Below are 16,339 nucleotides of genomic sequence, written 5' to 3'. Positions count from 1 at the left end.
TGTAGATGCCTGTCTCTGATCCAGCGCAGACTCCTCGCGTCCCACAGAGTCTGTCCGGCGTGCGCACTCCCGGCTGCGCCCATTGAGTTTCTGTGTCGCTCTACTACCTCCACCTCCTGTGATCTGGACTGCCCATACGCCCACACGTCCTCCTTCACAGCATTCGGGAGCTGGGACTTCTGCAGCCGGGAGCAAGTGGTGCTGACACAGGTAAATTAGCTGGTATTCACAAACTTTTTTTTTTTTATGTTGGGGCAGATATCTACTGCTTACTAGCAGTAGATATATGCCACAAAAAAAAGATACTACTTTAACCAACACCTAACTACAAGGGCATTTCACTAGGTGGAATATAATATCACGCTATTACATAAAAAAGCACTTTGTAATTGCATCTCTGTAATCATGCAACTTTAATAGACATCAGCACATTTTGCCAAGACTGAGCTGTAAAGCTTGCCGAGAGCTTTTTCCAAGGTAATACTTTAACAGTGCCTTGCCTTACCTATGTCACAAACTAAATAAAGTATATTTTCATCATCCATAAAGTAGAGGTAACATGATACAACTATATTGTGTTCATTCCAGACTGCTGGATACAGACAATATCATTAACTTCATATTTTGCTTACTTTAGTGTAAGAATTGTTTTCCTCATTGTGCATATGCCAGGCAGAGAATGCTCCCATTCCATTATTGGTACAGCCTTTTTTTTTTTCAGCAGACAACCAACCACATTATCATCATCTGCTTTTGTTTATGACGTAGAAAGCATGTAGTAAAATGCAATAAAATAAAATCTAATCAACATCACGTAAACCAATTATCAGAATCTTCACATATTGCATTCTGCTAGAAAGAAGCTTTAGGGTATATCAGATGAGCTTTTCCCTGGCTGTTTCTTTATGTGAAGTAGTATAAGAGACAGATGTGAGAAAGAATGTAAAGTGAGTGCACAGAATTACGGAAATCCTTCAGATAATATGTGTCTAGGGCAACGTACATTAACATACACTCTGGAGGATAGTATTCCATTAAATTACAAATAACATGAAAAGTTTGCATATGCCCTCATTTTTATAGGCACATTATATTGTCATAATCATAGAAAATGCTTTTATCAGAAAATATAACCTTTGTTTAAAAGCTTTTACTGCAATCATATATTGCAATATTTTTTTTTATCCAGCTGGCATTATATCTATATTAAAACTTAACTACAGGCAGAAACCTAAATACACAGTTGAAATACATGTGAACTGTCTTACTTGCTAAAAGAGTTAGAATTATTTTCAGCTAGTCTTGTGATCCAGGCCACTCTGTCAGATACCACAGCTTTCTCACTGCTGTCTACCTGTCAAATGGATAGAGAAGGAGCAGTAGCACACTGACAAGGTTATTCAAAAGTCTGACTGGCTCACCATGCTGTTTTCCTCTCCCACTCTGAGACTACTGTGCATGAGATCACAAGAAACTGAAATAAATATTGATTTGGGTACTGGTATTTTCATTTATTTTTTGCAGAACATAGACATATGTTTTATAAAGTACAGACTAGGGATGTCCCGATATCGATACAAGTATCAGTATCGGGGCCAATACCAGGCATTTGGACAAGTACTTGTACTTGTGAAAATGCCCTGATTCTTAAGGCCAACACCGGCCTTTTAAATTTTTAAACAGCAGTGGCCACCCAAGTTCCCGCACTTGGGGGGACCTCGGCAGCCTGCTGGGGACCTGCAGATAGCTGTCCATGGCAGTGCCTGTTCGGTTCTTTATCTCTTCCTCCTCCTCCTTCCCGGAGCAGGCACAGCCATGGACAGCCCTGGAGGCTGAACAACCGGCGGTGCAGCTGGAGTGGCCGCCCCTGGACTAGAAGCTGGGGGTTCCCGCCACCCACTGACAGGGGAGGACTGAGCCGGGAGATGGATAGAGGTCCGAGCCCAGCAGCGCAGATAGTCGGCCGGACGGCTGACGGAGATGGTCTGGACATGGAGGAGGCCGGGGCCCAGCATCGCTGATTTGGAAGTGGAGGAGGCCGGGTCCCAGCATCGCTGGTCCGGACATGGAAGAGGCCAGGTTTCAGCATCGCCGGTGAGGTGGAGTGCCCGCAGAGCCACTGCAGATGTCTACGTCACCCAGGTGAGATCAACACCCAGCCTGGTGAGAGGAATTCTGCTTTGGGGACATGTATTCACAGAACACATGTCCCCAAAGAAGAATACATGATCCCCCAAGGCAGAATACTATTCTGCCTTAGAGACATGTGTTCTGTGGTAGGGACATGTGTTCTGCATTGGGGACTTTGAGCATAGCATAGACTGTTTATTTCCTGTGGTTCCCTAAGCACTAAGAACCTCACATAGTACTAAGAGGTCTAAGTTTATTTGAGTTATGTAATGCTTATATTAACATTGTGTCTTTCAATAAACACAAGTACTTGTAATACCAGTTTTTTGGTATGGTTTCTGTTATAAGGCTGTTTTTTTTTTAAATTTCTTAAGACCCAAAAGAGCATAATTATTGATCAAATTTTACATACAAATATTTTCTGTAGGTAATGTTCTTGACTAGTGGTGAGACAATAAAATATTTCAGGTAATGCCTGACCCATTCCTGGAGATATAATAGAAATTATTGATCTTTGTTTTGAGCAGAAAGCTGGAACAATAGAGCTTGCTGGGGTATGAATGTTTAATGCTCTGTATGGCATTCATGGCATGTCTATGGACAGCCGGTGTTCCCTAACCAGTGCAATTAAATGTATAAATGTACAGGGAACATGCATATATACAAAAACAAGAAAAACAAAAAAGCATATCAAGGGACATATTAGTATGATAAATGAAATAAAGATTCAACATTTAACCACTGTACACGCAAGTTCAAAATGCTTAAACACAATTTGCTTTTTAAGGACTGCTAAAACATACAGTTTAAACATGCTTATGTAGGGATCTAGAATTTTTCCAAATTCTACTCATATATTTTTGTGATCTGTTAGTTTGGATTAGTCAGCTTAGCTGTGTGCTGGCTAGTGTTCTCTAACAGGGTTATTCACAAAGCTGCTGAGTGAATAACCCATGCAAAGTGAGACGAACGCTGTTTGGCTATTCACTTCAGGCTTGTAGGGCTGAAATCAGCTATACATCGGCTGGATTCGGCTACACTTATGTCAGCCGAACATGCTCTGCGTGCTCGGCTGAGCCGGCGTGCAGAAGGACTTTGACTCAGCCGATCCAACATCTGGATCGGTTGGGCCGAAGCTCCGACAGATCACTTGCTGCCGTTCACCCCTAATCACATAGGGGCTGAACGGCAGTGAGTGAATAGCCATTTAGGGATGCTGATCTGTCACAACAACTGGGCAGAGCCAGCCGTGATATCACGGCTGGCTCCGCCCAGCTGTCATTTGTAAGGCGTACGGCCGGCTAGCCGTACGCCTGGCTTCGGCTGTCACTTTGGCTCAGTCGAGCCGAAGCATATGCCTTCGGCTCAGTCGAGCCGAAGCATATGCCTTCGGCTTGGTCACCTTCGGGAGCTGTATGGGCTATAGTGAATAGCCCAAACAGCAGCCCTTCAGTTCGACTGAATGGAAGGGCTCCTGCAACCAAAGCTAGCCGAAGGATCAGCCAGAGCTATGGCTGATCCTTCGGCTAGCTTTGCGAATAACCCCCTAAGTGTGGAGTAATTATTTTCAGTCACCTGCTGTGCTGGGTGTCCACCAGTAGGGTGTGCTAGAGATTACACTTAACATTAAGGATGTTTAATGCCTTGCCAATCATTAGGTCTGGGGAGCCTGCTGTGCATGCTGAGAGAGCTATTAAATATCTGAGGCACTTCCTGGCACATTCTCTTCGCTCCAGGGTCTTCACCTTGAGAGGATTTCTCTGTAATCTACCAATTTAGGCCCCAGGCCTAAGGACGTAGGGGTATGGGGACGCTGTGGGGATCTCCAATCCTAGGAGGTGTCCCTAAGTTACTGGCTGCTATGATGGAGTGCTACAGTACAGGCCTTGAGGAAGCACACCTGCAGTTGTCCCCCATGGAGCTGGTGAGTGACTGAGTCTGGAGAAGTAACACTGGAACCTTCTTGTTGCTATCCTGCCTTGATGTAATGACTGGGCATGCAATAGATCCTCAGTTGCAAGGAGCCAAAGTTACATGTTGTATGCCAGCCAGTAAAGTTAAGTGAAAGAAGCATTCATAAGATAGAGGACTACACAGAAGACGGAAGGATTGTGCTTTGATATACTTAAAAAGGGTATCCTGTGCTCCCTCACCATCCTATCATTACTTATCTATGCATAGACTACTTAAAATATATTCAAAGTGATTGGTGAGTGTTACCCCTAGCAACTACTAACTAGTGTCATGGATATATATAGAAGAACCAGCCTAGGGACAAGGTAACTCTCAACTGGGAGTCCCACTTGGCTGTTTGGCTATTCATTTCAGGCTTGTAGGGCTGAAATCAGTGTGCACAAGACCCAGCTGGGCGGAGTCACTGTCGCTTAAAGATGTATCCAGTCCCATATTCCCACTTAGCAGAGGCTCTGGATTTCCAAGTTACCTGAAGGTGGGCAGCGATAGCTGATTGGAGAGGGTCATCTCATATGACCCCCCCCCCCCTCCCCCCCTGAAATAGGGCTACACTTAAGGTGGCCATACACTCTACAACCATCGCAAGACTTTAGTCTTGCGATGGTTGTACAGGGATTAAAAAAACGTACGATCTGCCTATCTTGGACAGGCAGATCGCACTCTCAGCATTGCGGTCTCTTCCGATGACCGCAATGCTGAACGGGCAGTGTGCGCGTGCGCACACCGGCCCGTTCGGCATTTGTCTTCCGAGCACCGTTCTAACCAGCCGAGAATCGTACGATTCCCGGCTGGTTTTCGAACATGCTGGTTCGACAGAAGACGTGCGACCGTACAGTAGAAACGGTCGCACATCTCCGTTCACACCGCTCGATTATCGTACGAAAAACCGATCGCATACGATTATCGTACGATAATCGTGCAATGTATGGGCACCTTTAGACAAGATAAACTCCAGGTAAACAGCTAAACACACACATGAAATAAATATAATGGAACCGTTTTACCTGCCAAAGGATTGTATTTTTGTCCATACAGTCCATACATACTGATGTTTACATATCACTGACACACAGCAAAGCTGTCTCATATTGGTGAAGACCTGATTTTTCTCTGCTGCAAGTACAGTAACATAGGTCTTGACCTGAGCTAAAAATTACAGTCACATTGACAGCAAAGCTGTCTCACATTGGTGAAGACCTGATTTTTCTCTGCTGCAAGTACAGTAACATAGGTCTTGACCTGAGCTAAAAATTACAGTCACATTGTTTAAACTGATGATTGTTGTGGCAAATATTATGAGTGCCTCATTCACACTGAGCGATAAATCCCACAATTTCCGCCGCACGATATCGCGAGAACTCGCCGGCCAATTATATTCAATGGAGCTGTTCTAATGTACAGGTCGTTGTCGCTTGTGCAGGACCCTTTTTCTTGCGTATGTCGCGCAATTTTTCTATTTTTAAATTCAGCCCGACAGTGAAGGTTGCGCAATCGTTGCCTGAACAGTAAAACAGCAGAAAGGCATTGTGGCACACTCACAAAACCAGCATGTAAAACAACATGTCTCACCACTAAGGATAATGACAGAGGTTTGGATACACGTCTTCAGCCGAGGATGTGTAAGCCGCACTGCCGCGCCAAGGCACCGCTTATAGTGCGGTCCTAACTCTAAACTATGAGAGTCTCCATGTTGGAGCACATGGGGGCAGAAGATATCAAATTGGGTGCAGGTTTGTCAGGAGGACGCCCAACCTCCTTAAAGGCACAGAAACACACAAGGGATCCCGCACATCCTATTGGCAGCTGAGAAACCCCATGCGTCGCTGCACCAAATCAGTCAAGCAAAACAAACGACAAACGCACTCAACAATTTGTTACCAGTTATACAGTAAGGTGCACACGAAATGGGCTTTGAACAGTAAAACAGCAGAAAGGCATCATGGCACACTCACAAAACCAGCATGTAAAACATCATGTCTCACCACTAAGGATAATGACAGAGGTTTGGATACACGTCTTCAGCCGACGATGTGTTAGCCGCACTGCCGCGCCAAGGCATCTCTTATAGTTCTGAATACAGCTTATCTTATAGATATCACATGAACAGGAAGGGAAAATATCTGATAGAAATTTTAACCCCCTTACAAAACAAAACAAAATGGCTGGAGTTATGTTTTAAGGTGACCCTGTAACACAAAACATTCATTTTACCTTTGAACTCAGCTGCAGAAGAGTTAGACTTTTTCCTCAGTCTTTTATATCCATGGTTCTGTTGAGGCAGTTTCACTTCCTGTCCCTTTCTTGATAGAAACCACGGAGACTAACCTGTCGCACACCTTGATGGAAAGCCTGCAAATATGAGGATGACCTCCCTTACTGCTACAGTTCATAGACTTGTGTCAGAGAGTACGGAGATGAAGAAATGGCATGAGTGCTGGTGAATGATGTCACTGGAACTCATGAGCACTACCATCATGTGGCTGGAGGTGACAGAAGATGCAGGTCCCTGACTAAAGAAAAACAGGAACAAGTGGAGGTCAGCAACAGGCATGTGAAATGATAAAACATACAGCAGGCAGAAGCAAAGTCAAAGACAAGCCAGGTCAGCAACTTGCAAGCAGTGAAGTAGCAGGGTGGTAGGCAGAAATCATAGTCGGGTCACAAGCCAAAGGTCAATGCAGAAGCGGGTAAACATGTAGAGAATAACAACAGAAGAGTCAGAGGAAGATCCAGATAAGTAATGGAGATCAGGATCAGATGCAGAATCATGGGTCACTGGAGTACACCTGAAGTTCTTTCAGCACTGGAGTCTTGCAGGTCCAAGTCTTAATTACTCCATTATTAAAAAGAGCATGCAGGCACGCACATGCCTTAAGGCGCACATACAGACACACCCCTGACTGCACACAAATACGCGACTGTGCACGATTCTGTGAGCAGAACTATGCAGGTTGGCTTGATCACCCTGACATGGACAAATATTCTGTCATATTCCCAATCTATCAACAACAACAAAATAGTTGGAGTTCCACAATGTATAAGACAAACAATGAACATTCCATAATGCTTTTGATGGTTCTTTTGCATTTGAATGCTTGTAAGTTCACTGAATGCAGTAGAATTCCCTAAAGCCAATGAACTTCTGTACTTTTATGAGCTCTCTGTGGGAATTAACTGTAGAAGGTGGGAGAGGAAGTCACAGCATTTCAAGTTGTCAAGTTGAGAGAGCAATGCAAAAACTCTAAGACATCTGGTGTTTCTGAGTGGAAAAAATAACAAGCAGTTATAAGGTTCTCAGTTGGATAAATTCAACCTGAAAAGGTTACACATAAGCTATAAATGTTGTAAGGTTTTAGATAGAGTAGGGAATTGTTAAAACCCCTAATATTTTTTTTTATTGTTATTATTTGTCTGTGTACTGCTAGAAAATATTTCCATTTACTTCATGCTTCAGAGATGCAGCAGGAAGTGAGAAGACATCCCCCCAAAACAACTTGAGGGGAGTTCCCTACTTAGAAAATTGTTGCTGGATCATTTGAACATTTTCCCTTACCTCCTGCTTATGACAGTCAATCAAATTTAAGCTTCCGATAGGGATTTTAACCCTTCTCTCTTCTATACAAAACTAAGAATAAAAGTTTTGTCTTTACATAAGTTTTAACAGTGCATAGAGTAACAGTGCGTACACTAAACCTGCTAATCACTTCAGGTGTAAACCATTATACATCTATACATGAGCATTAACAATGTGGCACTTGTCTGTTAAGAATATGCTATCACTATGAGATCTTTTAATAAATACCACTGTAAAACAATTCTGGATACTTACAGTTTAAAAAATTATCTGTGGTCTCCAGACACAGGGCAGCATCAAGACTTGCCATCTCTGTGAAACATTTCACTATAAATTGGAGACTTAAAAAATACCTGTTTTTCAAAATGCTATAGTATGATGCTCCAGGAACCAGTGAAACCCTGCAGTGTGCAAATTCTGACTTTTCCAAGATGTTGAAGCATGTGTACAATGCAATTTGAAGTTTTAATACATCCTGAAACATTGACATGGAACAGGAATGCACATCAGCAAAGTTGGTAAAAAGTGATTACTCTCATTACTAATTTACTCTTAAGGGACCTCCAACACCCGAGGGTAATACATTTGCGCTATACAATTTTATTTAAAGTGGAACTCCAGGATTTTTAAAAATCAACCCTTGCAATGGGGCTTCCACCCCCTTAAACAGGTTTATTGTTTGTTTTGTCTAGGAGGCGAAAATAGAGAAGAAAAACCCACCTGATCCTCGGTCCTGTCTGGCTGCTAGACTGACATTTTAAAGACCCAGGACATCATCACGCCTCATACAGGTCTATTAGACATGAAAACACAGATGGACATAGCATAGCATGAGCAGAGGGGGAGAGAGGGGAACAGTCACTGCAGCATGACCGAGGATCAGGTGAGTATTCCTTTATTATTTTCACCCCTAGAGAAAAATTATCAGTTAACACTTGTAGTGCAGGGGTAGCCCTACTGCAAGGGTTACATTTTCAAAATCCTTTTTCTTATATTTTATCTATGAAGTTTTTTAGTAAAAGTGTGTTGTGTTGTGAAAAGGTTTTTACTGCAAATTATGTTAATATATTATCTAGGGATACACAGATACCATTTTTAAACACTGATACTTTTCCTCAAGTACTCACCGATACCAATTACCAATATTTTTAGTGTCATGACAGTTTTCCTAAAACAATACAGACAAATGATTTTAGGACAGCGGTGAAGTGCCAGGGCCTGGTCACAACTATAAATGCGGTGACCCTGGTAGTTCTACCATTGACTACAAATTCCAGTATTACATTATATAGCAATGCAGAATACGACCAGCTATAGAGGACTACAAATACCTGCAATACATTATACAGTACAATGCAGAATACCACCAGCTATACAGAACTACAAATCCCAGCAATACATTATACAGCAATGCAAAATGGCACTGGCTATAGAGGACTACAAATCTCAGCAATACAGAATGGCACCAGCTAAAGTGGACTGCAAACCCCAGCAATGCATTATAAAGCAATGCAGAATAATATGAAGCTACATACTCTGTGTTGCTTTGGGGTGGTGGCCTCGTGTCTCCAGGGTCTCAGGTGGGCTGTGTGGGGTCTCAGGAAGCTGTGCAGGATATCAGGTTGGCTGTGCGGGCTCCTAAGAGGGCTGTGAGGGCTCTAATGTGGGCTATGCAGGGTCTATGGTGGGCTCTGTAGTATGGTGGGCTGTGCAGGGTCTTAGGTGGGCTGTGCAGGGGGGCTGTCCGGCATCTCACCAGGGCAATGCGGGCTCTTAGGTGGAATGTGCAGGGTCTTAGGAGGGCTGCACAGAGTCTCACTAGGGATCCAGAGTCGGGAGGCAGGGATCTGGATGAAGGAGGAGGAGATGTGCGGCTGGCACTGTAAGCAGCACGGCAAAGTACCCAGGAGGCTGCTGCAAGGTCCCTAGCAAGCGAGGGGCCTTATGGCAGCTGCTTGTGTTTAAAAGTTAAAGTGCATGTATCGGCGCTTAGTATCGGGGCATTTTCATGAGTACTCGTGAAAATGCCCAGTATCAATACCCTTCCTAATGATATCAGTTGCCAAACACTGGGCATAGACCATTTAAGCATGAGTATGGCAATGTTAACACTTTGTAGTCAGCATGTAACTGTAAGTTTACACTGTTTATGTGTTGCCTTATGTAATTTATCAATAGTTTTAATATTAATAGATTGCTATTATGCTTACTTTTTACTGAAGAACGTATATATAAAAAATGTATTCCAGATTATAATGGAACTGTTTCCAAACTGTATTACTGAAACATAGGAATGAGTATACGTCAAATAAGCTAAGAGTTAGTTAGCTATGTAACATGCAGAAAACTGCTTGTTTATCTGTTTTTCCCTGTCTTAATTAAATAAATTGGACTTGCATCAGTTGTGAACAGTTTTTCACCCTTAAGTCATGTCAGCAACTGCTAGCCCATAGCTTGTAAAATTTAAAGTGGGCCCCTCATATCCTTATTCAATATTCAGCATGAGGAAAATCTGCAATGCAATATATAGTTAATGCCACAGACACTTAACAAAATATCACCTGTTTAATCCCTTGTCATCTAAATGTGAAATAAAATGGCATGAATGATTACACTCAATTACATGCAATCATCCAGAGCAAATAAGGAGCGTAAGGTACATTCTGTGAAATACTACACTGCTCAAACCACATTTTTAGAAGCATACTGAGCATGCTCTGTGCCAGTAATGGACAGTTCTATCCCCACTCTCTTCAATATTTATATTATAACATTTGCTAGAAAGCTATTAGAGCAAGCCTGCAAGTAATTTCTTACAATATAAATTAGTACAGTATGCATTTTGTAGTCATTTGCAACATAGGTGGCATTTCAATTCCAAACTTGGGAAATTTTATTGTTCTTTGCACCGTGACTGGTTGGAATTGCACAAGGTGATATTTGCAAGCAGACTATCATTACTCTTATACTATTGCATGAAAAACCCTGTAGTGTGTGCTTTCAGGAGGGAATTTGTTAAAAACAGCCTCAAACACTTTACCGATACATGCAGTTATTTTTTTCTCTTTCAGTGTTCCATCTGAATAGAAAATAATGTATCTGCTGTTTTGTTTCGTGCTCGCTATAATTCATGCATGCACCAGTTGTCCAAGGCTGCCAGGATTGCATTTCTGCTTAAAATTGATTTACTTCTATACAGGGCAAAATTGGCATAGTTTACATGGTAAATTCTTTCCCAGGAACGAGCTCTAATAGTTGTCATTTTTCTGCTCTGCCATACTGAAAATTGAAACTGTGCAATAATTGCTATGGGTTTTCTTCTCCTGCAGCACAGTGTAAACCAACATATTGTGATGTTTATGTCTGTGTCAGTGTTGAATGCTGAGTTTCACATTTTCTTTTTATTACTATTTTAAAAAACTAAAAAAAAAACCAGTGTCATCAAAATGGTTGTTTATGATGGCAAAAATAACTGGTCTTAAGTGGCCTCCTGCATTCAACACAGAAGAAATTGATCTCGGAAGTATAAACAAACATATACTTCCCAGATCAATTTCTCCAGCATCTAGGTGTACCTGCTTTTCCATGCATTGACATGTGTTTACATGCATTTACACACTTTTTCATGCATTTAGCTATAGAAAACCAGGATAAACAGTTCTTGGATGCACAGATTTCTTGACAAGGCATATTTTTTATACAGTTTTTTCCAAATTGCTTGCTCACTGCATTTTGATGTGACTGTTGAAGGTTACTTTTTATGGCTTTCCCTGCCATGATCTGATGTGGTAGCAGGAGGATCTACAGGAGAGGGACTGTGCTGAAGTGGATAAATCATTTGAACATGGGTATCACTTCTGAACTTTATGCATTTGATTATGGCCATATGGTTCTTTTGCAAGATTTTCTGTAGAATCACAGTCCCTTAAGCAAACCCTGATTTGTTGCAAGAGTTCTTTGAGCTTTTCAGGGTTTGTTCCAGAACCTGATGCATTTCCTGTGGCAGCTTTAAGACAATTGGCTTCACACCTTGAGAGGTGTTTAGATAGCTGAGGTCTAGTAGGTAAGGTCTTAGCAAGTTTTAGCTCAAGCAAAAACTCACTTAGTTTTAAAATGTCTAATTATGCTTATTAGATATCTTAGAAAGTCTTACAACCTTTTCAACAGAGCATCTTCTATAACTTCTGGACTACTATAGCTTTGCTGGAGACCTGCAGCCAGGTTACCAACATGAACAGCTCTTAGTCTCTAAACATGTTCTGAGGATTGTGGGCCACTTTATCAACATGCTGAGTACTTCAACAGGAGGGATGCTAAGGTCACTAATGGCAGCTTTCAAGACTTAAACTCTCTGTAGTTCTCAGGCCAGTCATCGAACCTTGTGAGCACAGTGCTTATGAGTGCATGGCATACCATGTATTGAGGAAAGTCTGAAATATCAGAGCATGTTGTCTTGTATGGAGTATGGAGTAGCAAAGGCATTTATATTTTGAACAGATTCATTGCTATGACAGGATGAGACATACAGGGTAATTCACAAAATAGTGGAGAGTTTGGAGAAGGCAGAAGAAGTGAACAGTCTAGGTCAAAATAGTTCTCCAATTCAGCACACTTTCCAGTTCAGCTATGTTGTCCTAGATTGTTCACGTCTCCTATTAACACTGTTAACGTTGCTGTCAGGAGGCAGAACACCAACCTGATGAGGTGGTAATAGTTTGGCTTGGGTGCTAACGCCTGCATTGATAGCCCTTGGCTCTGTAGTCTGCAACTCAAATGAGCTGGTATAGTATGAGGGGGGTAGAGAGAACAACATCGATGAGTATTCACAGTGGTCTTGGGAGGATGACGCTCCCAAGAAACGTTGGCGTCATCAGGAGCATCAGACTTAACTCCAAATCTGGTGTTTTGAGTTAAGACATTCTCCTTTAGAGATTTTTTTTGTGTTTGCCAGACTGTCACTGTCTAATTCACTTGCAGTAACAGCTTGCTCTAAAATTCTTAACATCACTTCTGCTGTAGCTTGGTGACATTTCCTTTGTAGGGCCTCCATTTCTGCTCTTTTATGGGCAGCCTGTGCTTAAAGTGACCAAACTCAGAAGTGAAATCTTAAAAATGCATTCAAGTACCCTGTTAACAATACTGTATCTTATTTGTGTATCACTCAGCTGCAGATCCTCAAATCATCTCTGAATTTGTGCTGACACTGTCCTTCCTTCTGGAGGGTGGCTACTTTTGTTCCCCATGGTCCCTGTGTGTGTTGTAAAGTAGCCACCATTCCAGACTCCCTCCCGTCATGGACTACAATCTCATGTTTAGTTAGCTAATTTGTATTGAAGTTATCATCACAGGAGTAAGCTTGGAGCAGTGCATGTGTTAATCTTTGCAGTAATTGAACCTGCCGCCAGAACTACTACAAGGCATTACTGTTCATAAGGATGGAGTTAGATTATTTACTTACTATAATTTTAGATTATAAAAGACTGTCTGCTCAACATTTATAAAAACAATTGTATCTCAATATTTCTTTTTGTAACCAATCAGTATTGCCTGAACATTGTCTGCTCAACATTTGCCTGAACAACACCTGAACAACGCCAGTCACCACTAGGACACATAGAAAACGATTGTTTTCTATGTTCCCCGTTTACATCACAACGCAGGTGTAATGTGTGCTGTGGTGGGCAGCACATCGGATGCCACCAGCGGTCGCTGCACTACAGTGTAATATAAAGTGTTGTTGTATGGAGACATGAATAGAGTGTACCCTTTGTACATGCCAAGTAAAGTTTAGAAACATTAAACAGTGCCTCACTGCTGTCACCTAGTGGACACTAGCTGCATGATAACATACCATGTTTTTCTAAGCAGCTAATGTAAATGAGCCCTTATTGTTTTTTCGGCTGTATTAATATTTTTTTTGGTTCTTTATTTGGCTTTATTCTGTTTAATAAAAGGTCTTTTGTAAAAAAAAAAAAAAAAAAGGCAACATGAAACGTGCTCAAGATTTTAGTCTGTTAAAGCTGGAGTCCAATATTTTAAAAGAAAACTGCACTACAAGGGTTAAATGCTTGTTAAGTCTAGGGCTAGAGGAGTAAGGTGTAATGCTTGTTTCTTGTTCTGGCGCAATTCTCTTCTCTGTGATACTGCGGGTTATTGGCGGGCACACACCATTCTTAAATTCAATGCAGTATAGTGACCCTGAAGTATACTTGATAACATCAGCGTACAACTGCCAGGTTGAACATCTTAGAGAAGATGCTTGGGGGACCGGTTACACAGATGGAGGCAGCATTACACTTTAACACCTTATTTATCTTTCCTTAGACTTGATAAGTATTTAACCTTTGCAGTTTGGGGGCCCCCGCTGCTTAGGTCGTATTTTCTTTTCTAATCTGAAAGTTCATCTTTAACTTTTAAGTGCATATTTATCATTATTTATGGTACTTACCTTGCATATTACAGAAGACTGCATCCATTTTTCAATTCACTGCTTTCTGAACATGAACTGGCTCAGAATAAAAAGTATTTTTAGAAAGAATTTCTCTTTAATTAAAATGTTGTATTTTGTGAATCAGACCTGTAGGAAAAGAGAAGGAATGAATGTTGAAATTGGTGGATGGATGGTTAGGAGACTGTATGAATGGAGGCAGGAAAGGATTCATGGAGAGTAAGTGGTAAGACTAGAAAGTGAACCTAGATTCATGCAACTTTATTTTTCAAAAAGTGCAAAGCAAGTAATTTGTGAATGATATAGCCCTTACTGTACATTGGGCATTCTGCTTCTACTTTTTTGCCAAGGCCCATTTTGCCATCCATTATGCCACAATGTTTTGCTGGGCAGGGCTTCCTGTTCATAGACATAACCGTCTGATGACACCATCAAAGTAAACCAGTAATCTGTTTACACTGGAAAGGTTGTGCTGCATTGGGGCACACAGTGATTATCACAGGAATGGGGATGGCGTATTTAACATGGAAACCTGCACAGTGAGTGAGGGAGAATTAAGGAATTAAGTAAGGCAAACTTTCAATAAAAGTGGATTTATCCTTTAAGTCATCTGCCTTTGCTCTAGTGACACCTTCACTGGATAAAATGTTTGTGCAAAAGATTTATTCTCAATTAGAATGCAAGTCAGAATATCAAAGAAACATTATGATCTTTACCTAATTCCTGTCTAAAATAGTGGGTATACCTAGCAATGTAGCAAATGCAGGTGTTGCAACTAATTTTTTTCAGCTTAAATGTTGTCGTCCCCCGCTTCATTTTCAAAAAATTGGCATGCATATAAACAGCACATGAAATAAAGGCACAAAGTTGAATGTGGAAATTTAGAATGAAAAATTAGAAAAATGATTTTGTGCTGCTTTTGCTAACTTACACTTTATATTTCCATTTGTATTACAGATTGGCAGATTGCAACCCTCGCTTTGCTACTAGGTGGTGCAGCCATCATTCTCATTGCATTCCTTGTCGGTCTAATTTCCATATGTGTGGGATCTCGCCGGCGGTTCTACAGGCCTGTGGCAGTTATGTTGTTTGCAGCAGGTAACTTGCATAACATGCAGTCTTATTTATGATATGTGCAAGAGTAATAATGTAAAGAACAATTTGTAAATAGTGTTATGGTCTAAGGCACCGTTTCCAAAACTTGTAAGTAGGGCTTCTATCCTATCTGGTCCTGAATTTACTAGTCAAAGAAAATGCACCCTTTTAAGTAGAGTTGTAGTGAATGGTTTAATCCAAAGCAATGTTTAGGTCTGATAAGACAGATTCATGGATGGATTTAACATCCCACCAGTTAGGCTAAATAGTTTGTGTTATTATTGGGTTAGTTAAACTGTATCTACAACCAAAACATTTCTTATAGTTTTAGATAGAGTGGTGAGGGGTTAATACCTCTGGTATGTTTTTATTACCATTTGTGTCCCCATTAGGGAAACACACTACTTCTGTTTATCATGGTGACCACCATCTCCAGGACTAAAAGTATGGGAAAAAACAAACATTTTGAGTTACCACCAGATTAGGTACAGGTACAGAGGGGAAATTTCCCAGCGGGGACACTTGTTCTAATGACAACTGGTTCAGTGGGGATTTCCCTCACATTGGAGAAATTTGCTCCACAGGACAGGAAGTAAGGGGAAATCTCCCCAGAGGGTCATACTGTACATAGGAAATAAAAAAAATACTTTAAATACTCAGGTGATGATGTAACCATGTATGTAATATGATTATGTTCATAACACTTTTACATAGGCGTTTACCCCAAAGAATCATCCCAGACAGGAACTGGCGTTTACCCCTTTGCCAGTTCCTGTCTGGGATGTGGTTTTATTTGTTTTGAAATGTAAAAATATACAGAGACAAAATAAAAATACAAGGGGTAAAGTGATATTACATTCAATAGATATTTAAGCTATTTTAAATGCTGAATAAATCACGTGCGATGGATGCTGCTTAAAAGGCTTAGTTTCCTGCAGAGTTAGCTGGTCCCCTGGACACTGGCCCTGATATCCTGTTTTAGGGGGATTCCTTTCCCTTGCAGGGTCCTATGGAGCCACCCTTGTGTGTGCTATTAAGCTGTGTTTGTCTTCACAAAACACACAGGCACAGCAAGGCAAGACCCCCCCCCCCCCCCCCTCCCTTTTTCCTCCCTCTTC

General features: G+C 41.4%; 1 protein-coding gene across 1 annotated transcript in view; it reads left to right on the top strand.

Annotated features, from left to right (window-relative positions):
• The window catches only part of TMEM47 (transmembrane protein 47), an 81,390-nt gene that overhangs the window by 43,132 nt on the left and 21,919 nt on the right, over positions 1–16,339 (top strand). Inside the window, exon 2 of the mRNA XM_018567123.1 lies at positions 15,084–15,224. Coding sequence (XP_018422625.1) covers positions 15,084–15,224 — 141 coding nt within the window. The remainder of the gene's footprint in view (positions 1–15,083; positions 15,225–16,339) is intronic.

The sequence above is a fragment of the Nanorana parkeri genome, unplaced genomic scaffold, assembly GCF_000935625.1.
Source record: "Nanorana parkeri isolate BGI_ZX_2015 unplaced genomic scaffold, ASM93562v1 scaffold1010, whole genome shotgun sequence".
Lineage (NCBI taxonomy): Eukaryota > Metazoa > Chordata > Amphibia > Anura > Dicroglossidae > Nanorana > Nanorana parkeri.
The sequence above is the reverse complement of the archived record's forward strand: the minus strand, read 5'-3'. Positions and strand labels throughout refer to the sequence as shown.